The following is a 21,709-nucleotide window of genomic DNA, read 5'->3' on the forward strand; positions in this document are numbered from 1 at the left end:
GCCTTAAATTGAAAAAAGGCATATTTATTTTATTTTGAATTTAAATAAGAACTATTACTTTCACCCCCAGACTATGTTACTTTCGTCCCCGGCCCCCAGAACAAAAATAACAATCAACGTACTTGCGAAAAGCTATAATAACTCTTTAAATATTTATCATTTGAGATTGAAACATAGGTATAATAATAGAGCAATAAATGGAATTTTTTAACATATAATCTTTTTTTTATATCTCTAACGATAATTAATTAGTGACCTATAATACAAAAAATGTTACTTTTGTCCCCGGTCTCCCCTACATATATTCGAATCACGTTTACTTTAAATATGATATAAATGCAAACTAAAAAAGTCTACTAAAATTGACATACTGTATCCAGCATTATTTAATATTTATATCAATATGTGTAAAAAAATATTTGTATGTATATATTTTCTTGAAGTAACAAAAATACAAAAACTTATTGAATATACAAAATATATATAATATGTAAAATTAATTACATTTCATATAATATCATCTTATCCGAGCAAAAAGCCACGTTTTTCGAAGGAACTTAACATAAAACAAATGTCGAAAATCTGCACGCGACATTTAAAAATATTCTATACGATGAGAACCACATGATAATAACGATATGTAATTCCTTTGTGCTCGGGACAGCGATGCGTATTTTCACGAAACAAAAGTGCCGCAGGTTCACTTCCGCAGGAATTTCATTTTGCGAGCGCACGTATCATGACCGCGGTTTTATTCGCAAAAGCGCTGGCAAAGTTTCCGGTATAAGGTTTCGTTTTTCCCGCATGGTTTCGATCGCGATCGGAGTCCATGAGGAAACCAACGATAAACAACTCTCGTGGAAACTTCGCTCTACGAGTTTTCTGCCATCCAACGAAATTTACTTTAGCGCGACCAGCACCGAGAAATTTCTTTCTGTGTGAATACAAATCTGTGTGTTATCATTAATACAAATAATACTTTTTTATAGAATTATAAAAACGATAGAAATTCTAGAATTGTTTTTTTATTTTATTTTTTTTTTATTATTATTATGTTTGTTTTGATTACTGTTGTTGTATTATGTTTGTTTTGATTACTGTAAATCGAATAATTCAGATTAATATGAATCAAACTTGTAAAAGTCGTCAAACTGTAGACAATTAAATTTAATTAATGATTAAATTGTTAACTATACATTTTGGATAATCATTAAAAACATATAAATTTAGTTTATAACACTAAATTTTATAACAAAAGGAAACTCTTTAATAACATTGTTGCATTTGTTTGCACTGAAAATTGCATTGTTGCAACTTTCATTTATTATTAACATTAATAACATTTTGCGCGTATCTCAATAAATTTAACCTGCATCTATTTTTAAAAATAATGTTTCAAAGGTAAAATTTTTGCGCGCTACAGTGTTACTTATTGGGAACAACCTTGTATCGAGAGATACTTGTGTAGTGGAGACCATATTGTCGTAGAACATAGATTCATCGATGTTCTGATGGGCTTCGCGCGATATCGCCACAATCCTATTTACGCAAGTGGATATTGCTCTCGCAATAGTAACGGTCGCGATGAATATAGCTCCATAGTTGCTATCTACCACGCTGAGTATGGGAGGATTATAAGATTGCTATCTGCCGAGAGACTTCTATCAGAGAGCGCACTATCATCCTTTGTATCTTCTATTCTACCGTTATCCAGGAACAGCCGTAGACTTTCATGTGTAACTTTTCGATTGTACGTTCGCTCTTCAATTTTCTATTTCGTCACAAGATATTATGTCGATCCTGGTCTTCTTCCTTTTACTATCATTGTAACTGGCAGAAAATTGAAAATCACCAGAAAAAAAAAGACTGTAAAGAATATCATAAATTTTTCTATCCCATTATGTTAAGCTTTCCAATCTTCTCTGGCTTACGTTTTAATATTGTGTGCAATATAATACAGTTAATAATGTTTTAAAAAATCATTAAATTGTCAAAATTTGATTAATAATTTATAAAAGTTATTAATTCGAGAAAAAATTAATTATTTTTGGTTCCTTAACAATTCTTTAATGATTAAAAATTTTCATATTCTGACATGTAAAGGGAAAAATAAATTAAAGGCTTATATAGAGTGACAGTATTTTTAAAATCAGTATAGATTAAATTTATTATTAAATTCTAAAACTTTTTCAAATATTTTAATATATGTTTCTACATAATGTGAATCTATTATTTTGAATTCAATTAAATTTATTCTTCGTCACCTAAAAAATTTAACAAACTTAGATTTATATTCGCAGATACACATTTCATCTATCATTTTAGTACCACACCTACATCGTCAATTTTCGATATACGTATAGATGAAAATCGTGAAAATGTCGAGAATCTCCGATCTCGCCGATTGTCCGGAAGTTACGCAAACGTCACCAAGCCGATATACACCTCGATATTTGAGGACGGAGATCTTGTTTACGGGAATCGATATTGCCTACCATGCCGATAGCACCGGCTGTAATGGCAACAGCAACGACGGTAGCAACGACAACGTGACGTTCGTTCGTCGTTCGTCGTTCGTCGTTCATCGTTCGGAAGCAATTTACCGCGCGCTTTGCGTCGCGAGTGATCGATCGTGTCGAGCAACGTTGTGTAATTTTGGTCGCAGACGACGTTCGTAATGATTTATAAAACGGCTAACGTGTGTGCAGTGATTTCTGCGGAAAATCCGGAAATTGCTACATTCTTTTATGTTCGAGTCTCGTTGCAAAAGAATCAATATATTACGATTTATTTGATCCGTGCTTTTAATCTTTGAGAAATGATTTGTAAAATGGCGGATGTTATGTCTAAGGAATAATTTTCCCAAGACTCTCTAAAGATTATCAGATTCTTCTGCACAATTTTTGCTTGCATAGAAATCATTCTACCGCAATCATATATTTGTTTCATATTTTAGGTCAAATTATAGTGCTAATATAAGAAAATAATGTTAATACCAAAGCAAAACCTCTCCAAGTTTCGATATCCGACTCATTCCGATTATATTCGATTAACTTCCGGTAATATTATCAAAGTTCTATTGGCGTATTAATCTTCGCTACGCTGGGATTACACGTATTATTATTCGCGATGGTCCCATCTCTGTGAACATGCTCCGAACACGTTCTATGATAATAGATAAGGCGATCGTTCGTCTCGGGTTTTGTTGGCAATCCGTGAAGGGAAGCTTTTTCTTCAATCCCGCGCCCTGAATATACCCCGATTTGCGCGAATGATTGATCGCCGCCGTGCGATATCGGCGGCCGTAGCTTGAAAGCGCCATTGCTCCGGTAGTGCAAGTGATTCGTGCAAAATTTCGGCTATTAGCGCTCCGCGCGCGCCGCAAAATGAAGATATACCACGCGTTTGTTCCTTGTGATTGATAACTTCCGATCGCGGCTCCGTGCAACCGATGCATAAGTAACGTATCATTTTTCATTCGCCGCGTCTGCAAATTTCGCGCCTAATTCCCTCTCCCACCTTCGAGCCGAGCGCATTTTTAGCCCGCTGCGTTCGAAGTATAACCGTGCACACCTATCTCCGCGCAATTTGTCAACATGGATTTACGCGTGTCACGTGTGATAGACAAATTCGCGGAACGTGCAAAGAAGAAAACTCCGCGGATTTATTCCTGCGGATGCGACGGATGCAGTCCCAGATTGACGTCAGTCTTCGAAGAGTCGAATTATATGGGAATCTACACCACTTGAAAATCACAATTAAAAATGTAATTCTCATGAGATAATACTTTGAGGAAAACAAAGATTGATTTTGTTATAACATAATTTTATCATTTTTAATGTAAACAATAATGTAGATTTTTCTATCTTAGAATTTTTCATATAGAATTATTTTAGAGTCAAGTCTCTAATCAAATTAAAAATTCGAAATTATGCAACGGATGTATAATATAAATATCGATTATACAACAAGTATATAACGGATATATTAACTATTTTTTACTCTTCGTGTTCCATCTCACAAAATATAAAACTATGTTTGTTCGACTGTAGCAGGCAAAATACAAACATCTTAATTCATTTGTGTATCTTTTTGACGAGAATTACCGAAATATTATCTACTCGAATCGATTAATAATCGATTAATTTTTTTAAATAAAAACAAATTCCTTTTAAGATTAAAATTATTATATGAAGCATAAAAATAATTATTTATTTTCGATACAGCTAGATCTATCGACATTAAATGCAATCTTATTGTCCGCTATTTTCAAAGTTTCATGGGGTGTGCAGAATTGCGCGAAAGAGCGTTCACCTACGAAATGGTGATTGCTAGAAAGCGTAAGAAAGTAAATTCCGATGAAGCTATCTTCACGAGGTTGTATGGAACAACGAGCTCGATAGCTGCAAAAGAGTTTTGTCCTCTTTATTCTGCCGAGTACGGTCGTTTCCCGTTGTTATGACTCGACGCAACTAAGCATTTAGGTTAATTAAAATCTTCATATTCCAATCAACTGAGATGAATAAATCGCTTATTTACTCGTAACGATATTACATGCGAGTATTCAATTGAAAAATATCCCATCAAAATTCTTCATGACGAAATAATGAACGCGAAAATTGATTTTGAAATATAATGCAAAAAATGAAATGAATTTGATTTTGGAATATAATGCAAAAAATATGCAAATTTTATAGCATTGTCAATATTCCGGATATTTAAGTTCCTCCAATTATTTTCTATTTTATTAAAGTGTTGTAACGCTTTGCACACGATGCATATTGTAATAAAATTTTATAGATTTCTATTATGTTAGTCCATTAACATATAATACAGTTTTTACATTATTCTTAAATGTTATGTATATAAAATATAATTTTAAAAATAATTAAACTTTAAGTGCACACATGCATAATGATTGTGCCACATAATTTGAAATTTCGTTTACGTATAAATACATAAATTTTTATTTTTCGAGAATGGGATAAGAAATCGCATTAGCCGTATACATATGTCAAAATACGTACATACATAAAAAAATAATAGAAAATAAAGCTGTAAAAAGATGTAAAAAAATTATTTAAACCTTAACAGACTGTTGTGATCAGAAGTGTGTTGGCATTAATTAAAAATAAAAATAAAAATTCTACATTATTATTTACCTGATGTAGTGATAGTGATCATGACAATGGCGATGACGCCGAGTACCGTGGCGGTCGGTTGCATTCTCCAACCAGCCATCTCGAAGATCCGCGCGATCTCAGCCCTCAGGAATCTGCTCCATCTCGTTCATCTTCCCTCTACGTAAGAAATGAAATTACTATATTAATAATAAATAAAGATTACAAACTGTAAATTAATTTGTAAAATTACAATTATACATTTAAAATTCAAAATTACAGCAAATTTAAAGTTATACATTTGATAAACATAAGGATTTTATTTTAATTAAAAATGATTTATTTTAATATGTCTTTTAAATGTAACCGCATAAAAGGAGAACGAATTCTCTCCTCTCTATTAAATAAATGATTGAGGACAAACTATTACTTATAATTCAAATTTTTATTGATATAGAAAAGATTTTTTAATGTGTCTTTACATATTTACATTTATTTATTCGCTTAGAGTAGATAATATTGTTACTGAATTCGCATCTTCTTTTGTCAACAAAACTTAATTTCAAAACTTAGATAATGCATCGGGAAAGTGTGCATTTATCTTTCGTACGAGATTACTCTCAATCGCCTGGATAGATTGCCGATAACATTGAAAGAACACGTGATTCGTTTCGTTTCACGGCAGCAAAATCGAGAACTTCGTGTGCCAAAGTTCCTACTGGGTATTATTGCAAAAGATCGTTGAAAAGTAGGCACCGTAACTTTTACTGCGTTACTTTTAAGTTTTAATCTTTCATTGTAATGGACGCTATAACGATTGCGCGATGTTACATCTTTTTCCACTTCTGCGAAATGAATCGTAGAGAAACATGTCTTCTGATATTTCTCTGATAAGCATATTAAACATAGCGTTGACATATGTCATATTTCCTGAATAATAATTTTAATACCCTACAAAATTTTATTTTTATTTCTTTTTTTTAGAAAATTATAAAGAGAGACACTACAATACAATACTATAAGAAAAAAACCTAGATTTTATATATTAAGTACTCTCTTTTGTTCTTCAAGATAAAGAAAATAATGACTCCATTGTTCCATTTATAATGGTTCTATTAATTAAATTTTTCTATTCTCATTTTTTTTTTGTATTTTTTATATTTATTTTAAATATAAGAAATAAGTAAGCAGTTTATATCTTATCATTGTGAGGAAATATTGCGGAGGATAAGCAAAGTATCTCTTTCGAGTCGTTTGATACAAAACCGACAAATTGCAATGCGTAACCAACGTGTAATTTGCTCATGGCATCACTATAATTGTTAGCAGGTAACTTCGAAGCTACCATTTATAGAGTTAAACGAGTACGGCACCGACACGTTTCGAGTAATCCTGGAAACACTGGTTGAGAATCATCTATAATTTCCCCATATTAATTGGCATGACTAAACGACATGTGGATTACACAAGGCAGATCTATCGTGCAATTAATAATTGCGAGCACATATGTTGACAGAAGATATAACATATAGAAGTGACATCGTTAATGGATTAATCTTTTCTCTCTCTCAGTGTATATCTAATCGTATCATCTTATTAGTACAACATATATAAGTATATATTTCATACAGTCATACAGTATTCTTATTCTGATTTTTTGATATTATAAATTATGATTAAATCATTTACAAATAGCAAGAATTTTTTTAGGTATAATAAATTAAAAAATCGAAGCATGATATGCAGCAAAAGATAAGTAAAAAAAATAAGTTTTTCTCATTCACTACATATTTTTAACATTTTTTGTATCATTATAATATAAAAATATTAAATTATTAATTTACATACAAAATAAAAAAATATCAATAAAAAATATGTATAAAAGTATATAAGAAACATAAAGAACAATGCTTTCAATCATTTTACAGATGATCATTGATAATTCAAATTTCAAAATTCGTACATCTAAAGATTTTCTGAAATTTTCATAACAAGAAATAAGAAAAATTTATATTATATAGTTAATAAATAAAAATTCAATATTATGTGAACAGATTAAATCATATAAGAATATCTATTGCGCTGCATGGCGGAATTCACATTTATAAGGCGGGTAAGGCAATTATTAAAGAGCTACCCGTGATTAAACTTGCTTCCTTAGAAATATTATCCTCAACCTCAACCACATTCCCTAATTTGCATCCGTCATCTCTAACAAACACAAATTGCTCGTCTTTCCGACGTTGACGGATAAATAAAGTTTTTGCAGTAGCTATAATTTTCAATATATGTCTTCAAAAGTCAAAATTGTTGGATTGCATTGCAATGTTTAAGAAATTAAGAAAAGAAAAAATAATTTAATTAAAAAAATAAAAATCTGTAAAATGAGAGAAAAAAACAGCGTTTATATGATAATAAGAAGAAATGAAATATATAATAATTTATACAATTATAAACATAATATTTAAATTATTAGTTGTAAAATTCAGTAATCAAATAAACAAATTAAAATAATTTTTATAGTCAAATAAATAAAATATATTAAAAAATATTGGCTTACAAATACGTCACTCATTTTTTTATTCATATTATTCTTTTCATATTTGTATTTACATTTATAAAGCGTTATATACAGCCCGTTAAAATCGTTTTACTCCGTTTTTCGCAAAATAACTGCGTGTTACTGTTTAATACCCATCAGTTTTTGAGATATGCTGTCGATATATCGACAATATTCACCACGTTATTACACAGTTTCCGTTAATCGTTAGCGGAGTGACGGTATTTATTTTTCGCGAACGAAAATAGGACAGTATTAAAATTTATTGAATCGTGACATGTAGTTGCACTCAGGTTGTCAATAAAACAAAATATTTTGACGCGTAAATATAAATTAAGTGTATTAATTTATTTGTGCGCTTATTTATATCTTTTTTATTATCTATTATCTCTATTATTTTATTATCTATTATATATTATATATGTCTATTATTTATTATATTATTATCTATTATATATTATATATATTTCTATTATCTATTATATTATTATATTTAATATATATTATAAATATCCATTACCTATTATGTTATCAATTATATATTACATATACCCATTATCTATTATATTATTTATTATTTATTATCTTATATTATCTATATTATCTATTATCTTATTTATATTATAATATACGAAAACTTGTATTTTTATATATTTTATCAAGGAGTAACAAGATGTTGAAAAACATATTATATTTGATTTATTGTTTTAAGATAACGAAAAGTACAAATACTTTTTTTTTATTTTTTATATTTTACCTAGCCTACAAACTATAGATTTAGACATATAAGATAAAATACGTATCTTCTAAGGTATATATTGTAAAGAACAATATCACACTTTTATAATTATAAATAAATTGTAAATTCAATATTATGAATTCTATAAAACAATTTTATTATAAATTTATGAGAATCGTCCAACAAGATTTAAGCTATATTTATTTCGATTATTGCAATATTATTGCAATATTATGCAATCATTAAATATACATTGTACGTTGAAAGTTTTCGAAACATAAATGACACTATTGTGCCTGTTTGAAATTAGAGCATAACATAAATTGACTATACAGTCTAACAAACAGCACGTTGAAACTTTCCCAATGAATTCATTTTTTTACAGCGCAATCGGAGTTGTTAATGTGAAAAGTTGCCGACATATAATCGCAATTAACCAGCAGGACACCGATCGTATCCTTTCAGAATTCGTGCATTCGTTAACATAATTTCATTACGAATTAATGAATCCGATATCGAAACTGCTCATCGAATTGTTCGATTTAATGAATAATTAGAAGTGTGAAAAATCAAGCGCATAATCGTGATTACTTTAAAATTCAAACTTTTTTAATCATAGTGTACACAAACTCAATCAAAATAAATTCAAAATTATTATTAAATTATCTTCAATAAAATAGCTGATGTAGAATCACTGAAATATTTAATGTCATGTATTGTCATATTATCGCTACTTTAGAGTAAGATTAGTTTTAAACAGAAATCTATAGATATGTATTTGCAGCTGAATTTATAATTAAAAAAAAAATATGGGAAATTTGAGACGCTTTTTCGCACAATCATCGCATTATTTATACTAAATATTAAGTTAAAAAGACTGACGAATGGACGATATGGCTCTGCTTATCGCAGATGAACGAAGAGCAGGTACGACGAATCTCACGGCCGACTACCAATTATAATGTTTAATCAGACGAACGTAATTATACGTACGGATATATACTGTGCGCTACCACTTACTAAGAGTCGAGACGGAACGAGATTCGCCGAGCCGGAGAGAAGTCAAATATTCGTACAGATATGATTGCATAATTCCGCTCGGCCTCGCGTGGCATTTCGAGAATTTCTACGTAACACGAAAACTTTGATCTCGGGAATTCTCTTTTGATTCATGAGCTATCTCTGTGCAAGCGTCGTAATAGTAAATCAACTACAAGTCTTCTTTGCAAGCTAAACGACGAAATTATGCGAATTTAGCTTACTTTTGCTTCCACAATATCATGGTATACGCAACATTTACTCGTAAAGCTCGAGAATTAACTTTTTTTTTGCAACGTTAAATTTTGCTAAAGACTTTTCTTTTTTTCTGAGTGTAATATTCGATATTATAAAATATTATTCTAATTATAAAATACTCAAATACAAAAACTTAAGTAAAAAATTAATTACTAAAAAGGCACGTTTAATTTTCAAGAAAAATTTGCATACGAAGTATTTTATGAAGATATTGAATTTCCATCAATTAAAAGAATTGCATAATTGTTCGTATCGAGAATAAAATAATTCGCAAATAAAAATATTGATCGTTTATATAGGATACAGTTTAAAAACTAAAATTGAAACGTATTCTGTTGACCACAAAAATAATTATCAAAAAATGCAATATATTAAATTATAATATTATATTAATATTATTATAATTTATATAATATTATATTCATATAATATAACATTATATTTATATTTATATAACATTATATTATATTACGTTTATATAATATTACAAATTTTTAGGATAAAAAGCATCTCAAAAATTACATTTATTTTACATTAACAAACTTACATTTTATTGCAAGTTATTTTAAATGCATGATTTATATTACTAAAGCAAACTGCTAATTAAAGATAAACAATTTTAAGTTTTTCCAATCAGTAAATGCGTTTACATCACGTGTTTTTTCAGATTTTATCTTCTACTTCTCTATTTATAATTATACTATGTGCTTAGAAATATATTTTTTAAAATCACAATACATTACGTAGAAGCGAAATTCAATATCTCTTGTGCAAATAACATTTAACGGCACATTACGGGGATAAAAGCGTGTATAATTTAAATCGAAAGTAGCCAAGAAATATCTCGTTAAGTTGTTTGCCTGCGAAAGCTGTTCTTGTCAGCGCAAAGTTTCGTGGATTCTATCCAAGTGAACCAGTCGTTTCACTTACTTTGATGTATATTGGAAATGTTGGCAAAACTACGTGCACAAATAAGAAATATTTTAACAAGGTGAGCTACACCGTGACGTTATATAAGTTTATGAAGAATCATGGATATATCATGCATGATATTGCATTTTGTTGACAATTTCAAAAATGTGCATCATATATTCGGCATTGATATATGATACAATTGAACTTTATGCGTAATACTATCTTGCAATTATGTATATACATATTATGTGTGTACTAAATAAAACAAAATATAAAGTATATTTTCCAAGTATGAATCTAATCTTCAAACTTTCTCTGAAATCGGAATATCATTTTAATTTATATAAATTATTTATTTTTCAGCTCTGGCAATTAGGCATACGTATTAACAGAAATAATAATTAATGACATCAGTTAGACAAATGTTAGAAAAATTGAAACAAAAAATTTGTTCATATATATACACGGTCTGGCTATAAAGTTTTAGGATTAATTTTATAAAACGTGCCCAAACAGCGCCACCTACCTCTCGCCACTTGAAATCTCTTGCATTAATCTTTAGCTATCCCTCTATTAAGGTTTCACCAATATTAGTTCAGTGCAGTTCATATTCCGAATCTGTTTTGTGTGACGTATTTATTTTGTGTCATCATGGAAGGGTTTATCGAGCAAGTTCCCTATAAAATTGGGTAAAATTACTATAGAAATAAATGAAGTGATAAAGAAATGTAAAATGGGTTGGAAAAAATTCATTAGGAGCGAAGATACTTCGATTCTAAAAGTCAAGAATGAAAACAATGCTCATTGTTTTTTTTTCTTTTTTTTTTTAATGTGAAAGGCATGATTAACAAAGAATTTGTTCCACAGAGACAACAATTAATTGAATTTTACAAGATCCGCATGGAAAAGTTGCTTGCAAGAATCAGCGAGATGAAAAGGAATGATGATTGGTTTTTGCTCCATTATAACACTCCGGTGTATAATATTGCATTCACTTTTTATCATCTAAAAACTGTGACTGTGCTTTATCATCCCTCTCTACTCTCTCAATTTGACCCCGGTTAACTCTTTTCTTTCCCCCAAACTTAAACTAAAGTCAAAAGCAAGCTGATGATGTGAAACAGATTCAAAGCAACGTTACAAGACAATTAACAACATCTCAGTTCTGAATTTTCAGAACACCTTATACAAGTTGGAGCAGCGCGCCAAGTTCTGTGTGGAATAAGAAGAAATATAAATGAAAAAAGGAATATAAATGATAATATTGAATATAACGACTTCTTTATTTTTGATAGAAATAGTGCTAAAACTTTATAGCCAGACCGTGTATATACCCAGGTAGCAAGCACACGTCATTTTGACGTTCCAAACTAGTCATTTTTGGTGATGTCGTCAAAATGACTGATTTGTTACATGACTTTATATTAACGTTTTGATATAACATTATTTTGATATCATATTTCAGTCATGAACTGACGATTATTTTATTATTAATGTGATTAGTTAGTAGATATTATTAATATGATTAGTTAGTAGATATCGATCCCATAAAAAAATCTTAAAATTTTTTATATAACATGACTTTCGCGATCAGACTTTAACAATTTTTCTTTCAACATATGCGTTTATCTGTGCACGACTCATGTTGCTTAATCACTCAAGTGTTTATTAAATTAGTGCACAGTGAAAATATTAGCTATATCAATCGAGTGTAATTAAAGTGCCAAAAAATATACACATTTTTTCTATAATACAGTTGATTGGCAAAATATATTTTTATAAAAACGCAGGCAACGGAAGACATTATTTGTTGAAATTTTATATGATATTAGAAGTAAGTTTTTATTTATGTTTAAATAAAATAATAATATAAAACTTGTGACCTATTTTCTTACCATATTTGTGTTTTCCAGCGTTTTCAAATAAAGCAGTTTAATCGATCCGAGATTCCTCTGAAGAATAGAATAGCTATAATTGTTCAATGATGCTCTCAAATCGGTTAATCTGTTTTATTCGACAACGCTATTAAATACATTATTATGCTAAGAAAAAGACGTCAAAATATAGTATATTTTATGACGTCAAAATGCGGTATATGTGATGACGTCAAAAATCTGTGATATCAGACCGTCACTTTTACGTCATAAAAATGTCAATTCGTGACGTCAAGAATAGTCAGTGCATGACCAATTTGAAACGTCAAAATGACGTGTGCTTGCTACCTGAGTATATATATACATATAAGTTTTAAAAATATTGTAAGTAAGAAAATGAATTTTGCTGCTAAAAAGAATGTTTAAAAATACAATAAATTCTTTAATAGTTTTTTAATAATTCATTAGAGAGTTTATTTTTGAATATATCGATCTCAAAAATCATAAACTTTTTAACTCTATATCTTTACTTGAATTCTTTTATCAAAGTTTATTTTTTTACTATACTACACGAATACTATTGTATTTTATACAAATTTCAAAAATCACAATGTGTCGAGTAACGTTAACTTTTACTCATAATTTGGCTAAACGTCTCCAAATAGCACGGCCGCTCACTTAATGGATATATTGCAGAATCAAGATGCCGCTTGCATTTACTCGCAATGGGCATTGTTTGTCGAACTTCTCGAACAATCGCGTTAACAGGCTGCTCCCGCGGCTCATCAATATCGCTAGGAAGTTCTCGCCGCGCAAGCACGACCAAGTTCTCCCTCGCTTGCGAACACGTCGCGTAATAATTATAGGGCCGTCCACATTTTCGCGAGCGGCGGCCTAGTTATAACCGGCGGGATGTCTCAGCGCAGTTTAGTTGAGGCGATTTGGCATGAACTTTGGGCTTGAGTTGGGACGACGGGCTCGATATTCGAGTTAATAGCAATTAGCGTCGAACGAACGCAAAGCCAACTGACTGACGGAACTTCCCCGATGGATATATCCATCGTTAGTCGTTAAGTCCAAGCGAGTAATAATATATATAATATTATATATATGTTCTCTACAATTTCTATGAAACAAGTTTGCTCTAACATCACGTAACATCACCGTAGTACCGAGTAATAAACCAAAAGAATGGGACATTACATCGCGTAAATGAAACATTATGTCTGCGAATTTTCTATCGCAAATGTGTCCGTAACTAGTGCCGTTTATTATCGATAGATAAAATCTTGAATAAATAAATATCACAATAATCCAGCTTACGAGAAAAAATTATAAAAGAGAGATATTAAAGTTGGTATTACTGAATTTCTCAATTCCTCATTCTTTAAATTTTTCGAAAGATATTGTTTGTCATAATTAAAGAAATGATTGAATTATTAAAATTATGAATATTATTATCTTTGTTTCACGATATCCTTTTAATAAAATAATAAAAAATATTTGATAAAATTTGCGATTTTAAAAAGATTAAAATAATAACATTGCAGAAAAAATTATAAAAGAGAGATATTAAAGTTGGTATTATTGAATTTCTCAATTCCTCATTCTTTAAATTTTTGAAAAGATATTGTTTGTCATAATTAGAGAAATGATTGAATTATTAAAATTATGAATATTATTATCTTTGTTTCACGATATCTTTTTGATAAAATAACAAAAAATACTTGATAAAATTGCGATTTTAAAAAGATTAAAATAATAACATTGCATTAAATGTTCGTGTAAAGCAACTATTCTTATTTAGTTATTAAATAAGTGCTCACTCTTAAAAAACATATGTTCAAAGAATGTTATAAATTCTCGATAATCTAACATTTCTAAATTACGCATTCGTAATTCTTTGCCACTACACTCGAATTTTTCAAATCTTTCCTCATTGCACGCGAATAATTAGAAAATGTGTTGGCTAAATATCACTCTCCACTCTACTTGCCAATTACAAATGAGGTTTTACAATTTTGCCGCCTGGGAGGGTGCTAACGTCTCATTCGTAATACTGAAACTCTACATCAACTGCGACGCAGATGGTGGCGAATCAAGTTGTTCAGCCGGTTAAACTTCTTAACTAGAGTGCGAGGTAGCTACTTAATGGAAAGGTTGACTTAATAATTTATTCCTCATTTCTATGCTTTGCCAGGAAATTCTTCAGAAACGCATATTCACTAGAAGTAGAGAGCGATACAAGCACTTTTTTATATAATACTTGTATTACATATAATCATTGATATTAATAATTACAAATTATTTTATTTAAAGCATAGAATATATGAAGCATAGCATTATTCATCTAAATAAATTATTTACTTAAAACATGCTGGTTTGGATGTTTAACTTAAAAAACATACATCTAGAGAATTATTAAATTAAATTGACAATTTTGCGACAATTTTTTGTTTTTCTTCAAAATGTAAATATTGCGATCTTAAATAATTTGAAAAAAAAATCAAAACAAAAAAAATAATAAAGTGTGTTGATGTTAACTATTATAAGCAAAACTATTATTTTCAAAATTGTTGAAGTTGGCACAACTTCAGATATATTTACAGATATATAACTTGAATGTAATTTTGAAAGTAATAGTTTTGGTAATAGTTTTGGTAATAGTTTAGTTTTGAAAGTAATAGGTACAATTATTATTTTATTGACTTTTTCATATACAAAATATTCATCTCTCTCCTTGATTTTTTTTACAAAAGTAGTTAATAAGTCATCAGTAATATAAAACTCTGTCATACATGAGAAAAAAAATAACACTTAATTTGTGTATGCAACCACAAGAAATTTCATTAGAAAGTATAATTTTATGACTGAAATTTAAATACATATATAATAGTAATATTCAGTCCTATAATTTTAAGAAATTGAAAGTATTGAATATGAGAATAATGATATTTTAGAATACATGATTTATATATATTCTATCAAAATGTTCTACTTTATTAAAGTGGAAATATTACTTACTAAATGTATACTTTTAATGATGCGATATATATGTTCAACGTTATAAAAGTAATATTAATAATCTCAGATATTTAAATATTGGTATATTTATATTTAAAAGTAGTATGGGGGAATATTGTGTAATGGAAATTGAGAAAAAGAGATGGAGAAGAGAGAAAAAGAGAGAGTTCAAAAATTTGTAAAAGAAACTTTAACATTCATTGCGATCCAAGTATCTTTCAAATTAATAAAGACTAAAAGGTACCCTTATTCCGCGCAAAAATAATGAGCAAAACTTATCGGTATTAATTGGCGAGAACAATTACAAACTCGCTAAGCATCTTTCCGGAAAATTAACAAAAAAAACATTTAAATCTCCGCAACGTGCAAATTAATACGCCACATTACCATCACCATTCTCTTTGCCCGGATATTCTAATTAACGCTGACTGTAATGCACCGCGGCGCACGGCTGTAATTCGTTATAATAATCTTTGAGATAATTAATTGCGCGTGCTTACTATATGATTAATTGTGCACCGTATATCTGTTTACTTGTTTATACTGGCAAAATTACAAACGTAGCGAATAATGCTATTTCTCATTTTTTTCACTTGAACGATAATGACAACAAGATTATAAAAGAAAAAAAGCAACTGGCATCTTTTAGTATGAACAAACAATCTCAGGAGTTCAAATTCTCGAGTGCTAGTAATGTGAAGATGTTTATTTATTTATTTCATTAAAATTATCTTGCGTTTTAATTTTCTAAAAAAATTTAATAATTTTAATCATATACTTTGATCCGAGGAAATATATATATACTTAGAGATTTAAAAGAAAAATATAATTATAAATTTAATGTAATACTTTTTTAGATCAGAAAAATTTTTAGAGAAAGAGAGAGAGAGAAGCTTGAGTGTAAACTACGCTGACTAGAGATTAAATTGCAGTCCCTTTAAGAACTCATAAATAATTTCTTCGCAAGTAAGAATAGTAATAAATAAGAAATTAAAAGAAAGTATTTCATAACTGAAAAAAAAGAAAGAATTAATTGATGGCCAGTACTTAACACAAATGATTTACGAGATGCTAAATGTTTTAGCATCATTTTTTTAATTACCTTGCGTAAGAAAATGCGCAGTTATATAACTAGTGATTGCGTAAACAATTATTTGAGAAAACTCCATTAATTGTATTTTAAATTTTATTACATTATAAAACTGTACATATTGTTTAAAATAGAAGTTTCCAAATCCATTAAAATTTCAGCAAATATATCTAAAATTTATTCGAGTTTAATAGCCTTCAAAGTTGCAAAAGCTGACAAAGTATAATAAATCCATCTAATTCCGCGTCGTCGGGATTCCCAACAAAATCAAAGCCGCAATTTCGCCCATAAGTTTCGCAAGCGCGTTATTTTGCGTTTCTAATCCCTCTGCTCGGTTGTTGTACCAACACCATCGGATCGAGTTCGTAACGGCGAGCAGCATCCATGGGATACTGCCACGAGTAATGTCATCTTGCTAACGTCGCTTTAATGGCTCGCAAATTTAACCCGCCCCGCGGCGCGCTCACTCGCTTACAGTACGGAAAGTTTGCCGAGAAATCCAAGCCGGCTATCGCTGAAGTCGCAGTTTCGGGGCCAAGATATTCCGGAATTAACGCGATATCGATTCACGCGCGCCAAGTGCTCATTAGAACACGCTACGTTACGTCGCGTTGACGATGGAGCGAGCGCGCATTTACGGAATTAACGGGGACCCGATTTTAATGCAGCGCGATTTAATTAAAGTACGATATAAGGCGCCGGTTATTTGCGATTCGAGTGTATCGAGTTTCGGTTAACCAGTGTGATCATTGGCACACACAATTCACGATTCATATAATTTAAGTGATCGTGAGATTTACACGATTTACTCTAATTGAGATTTTACTGCAAAATAATTACGCCAATTTACGCTAAGAGAATACGCGAAGGGAGAGAAATGAATGTGAAATATCATTAAATTAATAATTCTTTCTTAAAAAATATGTATATGTTTTTTAAAGCTTACTAATATTTATTAGCTTACTAATATTTTTTTTCTGCATAATCAATTTAAGAAGTAAAGAAAATTACACGACACTTGTGTCATGTAATCATAACAAATACAATAGAAATATTAAAATATTATCAAGATTAACTTACTGAATCTAATGTTAAATTTAATTATGTAGATAGATTTAATATTAACATAATGTATTGAGACACACATTAGCGGAGGCAAAGAATAAAAAGAAAATAAATTATTACCATCCGTTAGATGTATCGCTAGTAATATAATACAATATTGGTTATTTAGCAATAATAAAATATCACGTGTAAAGGAGGTAGAGAAGGGATAAATGCAAGTCAGAGATAAGTATGAAATACGAATATAAAAATGCGATTACGTTGATGATCTCATTACGTGGCTAATCTGCTTACGGCAGATTAACGTTACCGCGCCATTTGAAATATTTCCAAGTTTGCGTGCTTTCACGTTGCGTTGCGCGCAGTATTATAACTATATTCTCTCTGGCTATATTACTCAAATCCTCACCTTAATCCATAATCCCTAATTACAAATTGATAAGTAATTAACGTGAATATCGTTCACGCGCAATACATTAATATCGAAGCGCCATTTATGGCAATTCCGGTGTGTTAGCTATGAAAATCGATAACCGTACTAATCCAGTCCCCTATTGTTTCGTTCTATAATAATAAAACAACACTTGGATCAAATTTTCATATACCTATACATCCAGCAAAATCATTAATACAAGAGAGATTGTTCGATTTTATCTTTACTATTTGAAATTTTAGAAATAATTTTAATTTTAATAATAAATAGACATGTTTTTCCTAAGAATTACATATGAAAGCATAACAAAATTGAAGAATATCTCATTGAAAAATAAAATATATAAATTTAGTATACAACTATTTGTGGCCCTTTAATTTTGGCTCAATCCCTATCTCCCGTACATTAATAAAACGAGCGTCTAATGAATCGTGCATTAATTAATGCGTATTAAAATTTCACGAGCAATAGAAAAGTTCCTCGCGTAGATGTGTAAGTTATTAATGAGCGTCCATTTGCTGTAACAGACGTATTTCTTGGTTACTTTAATAAGATATCTGGCGACGTATAATACGGTTCGCCTAAGGAACGCTCGAAATGAAATCCTTAATTAAAGGCACCACGATTTTCTTCCTTGTCTTCGTTATACAAGGTGGCACAGAAAAGAGGCAGCGCGGGGTGCAAGACAAGAAATAGACGAAATTCGACTCGCTCGGGGAAACTAATTTCGCCGTTGCAGCTTGCACATATATTTATCCCCGAGGCATATTCCGCGGGTGCAATGAATGCACCGCGTCGGATAAGGCGCATAAAAAAGTATGTAGCATCCGCAGCAGCGATCTCGATAATAGGGTGCCTTGTTTACGCGATATATATCCAATTTTTATCTTCGGTTCTTTTCAATTAAATGAAGCGTTTAATTAAAAATACGCATTCTCTCTCCTGTGACCCTTGGGCGATAGATGATACGGCGAAAAAAATTCGATCACGTATACTTTTTATACACGCTATCGCTTCGAGCTGTCGTTTCGAGATCATACAATAAAAACAATGTTATTTCATATCTCTCGCAGCGATAAACTGCAGCCTGTCATAAAATGGAAATCTGTTATATAATATCTTTGCGCTGTGTATCGCGAATAACTTCTGCGATAATTACTTAGAAACACTCGCGTCTTAAAGTTACATAGTTACATAGTCCAAACATGAAGTTACAATGATAGTTAGAATAGTTACATAGTTTTGTTTACAATTACTCTAACTTGTAACTAGAAGGAAAACTTGAAAATAATCTCTCTCTTGCTCTTGCACTTGCTCTTTCTCTTTTTCTCAAATAGATTGATTTCAAATTGAAAAACTTGATTTCACAAATCACAACTTAGAATTATGAATATTTAATCATTCTCATTCCACTAAGTGATAAAATCTTTAAATTTTTCTTCTTTTATCTATTACTTTTCGTTCTTTTTTTTGTTAATATTTATAAAACAAATAATAATAAAATAAATAATAATATTAATAAAATATAATAATAAGAATACATTTTTTTTTAGTAATTTATTTTTATAATTTCTAGTTATTTTAAAATTGCTTAGATATTTTTTTAAATTATTCAAGTATCGTTTAACTTCTGTGTTTCAGCAAAAATGTTAATTTTGTAAATATAATTTTTAATGGCATTGTTTTAATTATACTATATATTTCTTCATAAACTTGAAAAGCATAATTAATATGCATTTTTATCTCGATTATAAATTCAGTAAACGAAAGTAATTTCTGTCAATTCTAAACGTCTTTTAATTGTACGTGATGTTGAATTCGCTTAGCCACTTTCATTTCGTAGTTTTCCAGAAGGCACTGAAACAGGCTGAGAAAACTAATTTCTACGGTAGCCCACGCATGTAGCCATTTCGAATGTGGAGAGAGTATTCCGTGGGGTCTAATGAATATATCGTGACAGGACGAATGCACGAATTGCCGTAAAAAGTTACGTTTCTTTCTTGAATAAAACGACAGTGCTCGCATGTAAAAGTGCGAGCACGTCCGCAAAACGCGGATAACCGAATATCATGCGGTGTAACGATTACGTCTACAATTTTCATAATTTACGACTAATTTTCTTTGGAAGAAAATGCGCGCATAATTATACGCACGAACATAAAATAAATAGAGAGTTTTAATCATATTCATTCGTTGCTCTCTGTGCAATTTATCTAAATGAGCAAAAGAGAAAAGGAGAGACAGAGAGTATGAGATTAATTTGAAAGCAAAAAATGTATGATTTTAAAAATTATAATTTATCTACAGAATAATATAATCTGATTTTAAGATTAGTTTAAAATAGTTTTTATTTATAGTAGATTTTTCAAATTAAAAATTAAATTTTTATTATTATATATTGAAAATATTTAATAATTAAAATTAATTATTTAATACACTTAACAACAATTCAAAAAATATAATAAGTGGATCAATAGATATATAATTTATACATTTATCAGAGAATCAGTATCTTTTTTATACATGTTTAAAATGTGAATTATATGTATATATAGAACATTTTTGAATATATAGTTATGTAAAATTGTTAAATTTACTTTCGAATCGCTCATCAATCATGTAGTCTATGAATAAAATATTCGAAGAAATAGAACGTTGCCAATAAAATAAAAATTATATACAAATTTAATCAATTAATATTGATATTCCTTGCAAGATAAAATGATCTGTTGAGATATTCTACGGCTGTTAGATTAGTTATACTACTTCATTAAATATCTTCAAGGGACTATATTTCGCTCGATTTATAATACAACAGTGCTCTCGTGGAAGACCGTGAAAAATTTTCCTGCTCCGATAAATACAACAATGTCATTCTTATCGATTAAAGTAACGGGACGTGAGCTGACTGTCTAAAAAAATTATCCAAACTAATTACTCTACTACTAAATTCTACAGCTGAAAACTAAGTTAGTAAAAAGTCATTAAGAACCACTAAAAAATTTCGTGCTCAGTTATATATTCGTAAAAAAATTTTATTTCTTTTCTCATGATATTATTATTTAATACTTTAATTTAGAGAGGGAAAAAGGGGAAAAAATTTTACGGCTCACAAAAAAAAATTCAACTTTTGATAAAACCGGAGTAATTAAATATAACTCTTAAAACACGATTATTATTTCTTTATTACATCTATATTGGATTACTTTTGCAACTAATTTTTTTGAAGTGAAAAATACATTGTACTTATCAAATTTCATAAAAAACAATTTTGAATATTCATAAACAACAATTTTGAATATTTCATAAAAACAATTTTGATAATTCCTTTCAATTCAAAATTGAATCTATTTTGGTAAAATCCAAATTTGCTATCCGTTTTACTTGACAATAAAACACCAAAATAAATAAAATCTATTTAAAAAATCCTTATTTATTTTAAATATAAATTTATTGTAACTATACATATATAATTATACATGTCAAAGTCTTTCGAAAAGTCTTATTGAAAATCTTAAATACAAAATGTTAGCGTACCACTCGACGCTACTGTTACGAGTCTCGGCTCGCCGCGACTAGTACCTCGACGCTCG

The 21,709-nt window shown here is 29.7% G+C and overlaps 1 protein-coding gene across 3 annotated transcripts in view; it reads right to left on the minus strand.

Moving 5' to 3' along the window:
- Window positions 1–21,709, minus strand: part of LOC145971602 (uncharacterized) — a 278,198-nt gene that overhangs the window by 57,883 nt on the left and 198,606 nt on the right. For all 3 annotated transcript variants that reach the window (XM_083099472.1, XM_083099471.1, XM_083099470.1), the window contains one exon: window positions 5,163–5,300. In XM_083099472.1, coding sequence (XP_082955598.1) covers window positions 5,163–5,241 — 79 coding nt within the window. In that variant the 5' untranslated portion in view covers window positions 5,242–5,300. The remainder of the gene's footprint in view (window positions 1–5,162; window positions 5,301–21,709) is intronic.

The sequence above is a fragment of the Camponotus vicinus genome, unplaced genomic scaffold, assembly GCF_025532165.1.
Source record: "Camponotus vicinus isolate PSW18456_S1 unplaced genomic scaffold, iyCamVici1.0 SCAF_5, whole genome shotgun sequence".
Taxonomy (NCBI): domain Eukaryota; kingdom Metazoa; phylum Arthropoda; class Insecta; order Hymenoptera; family Formicidae; genus Camponotus; species Camponotus vicinus.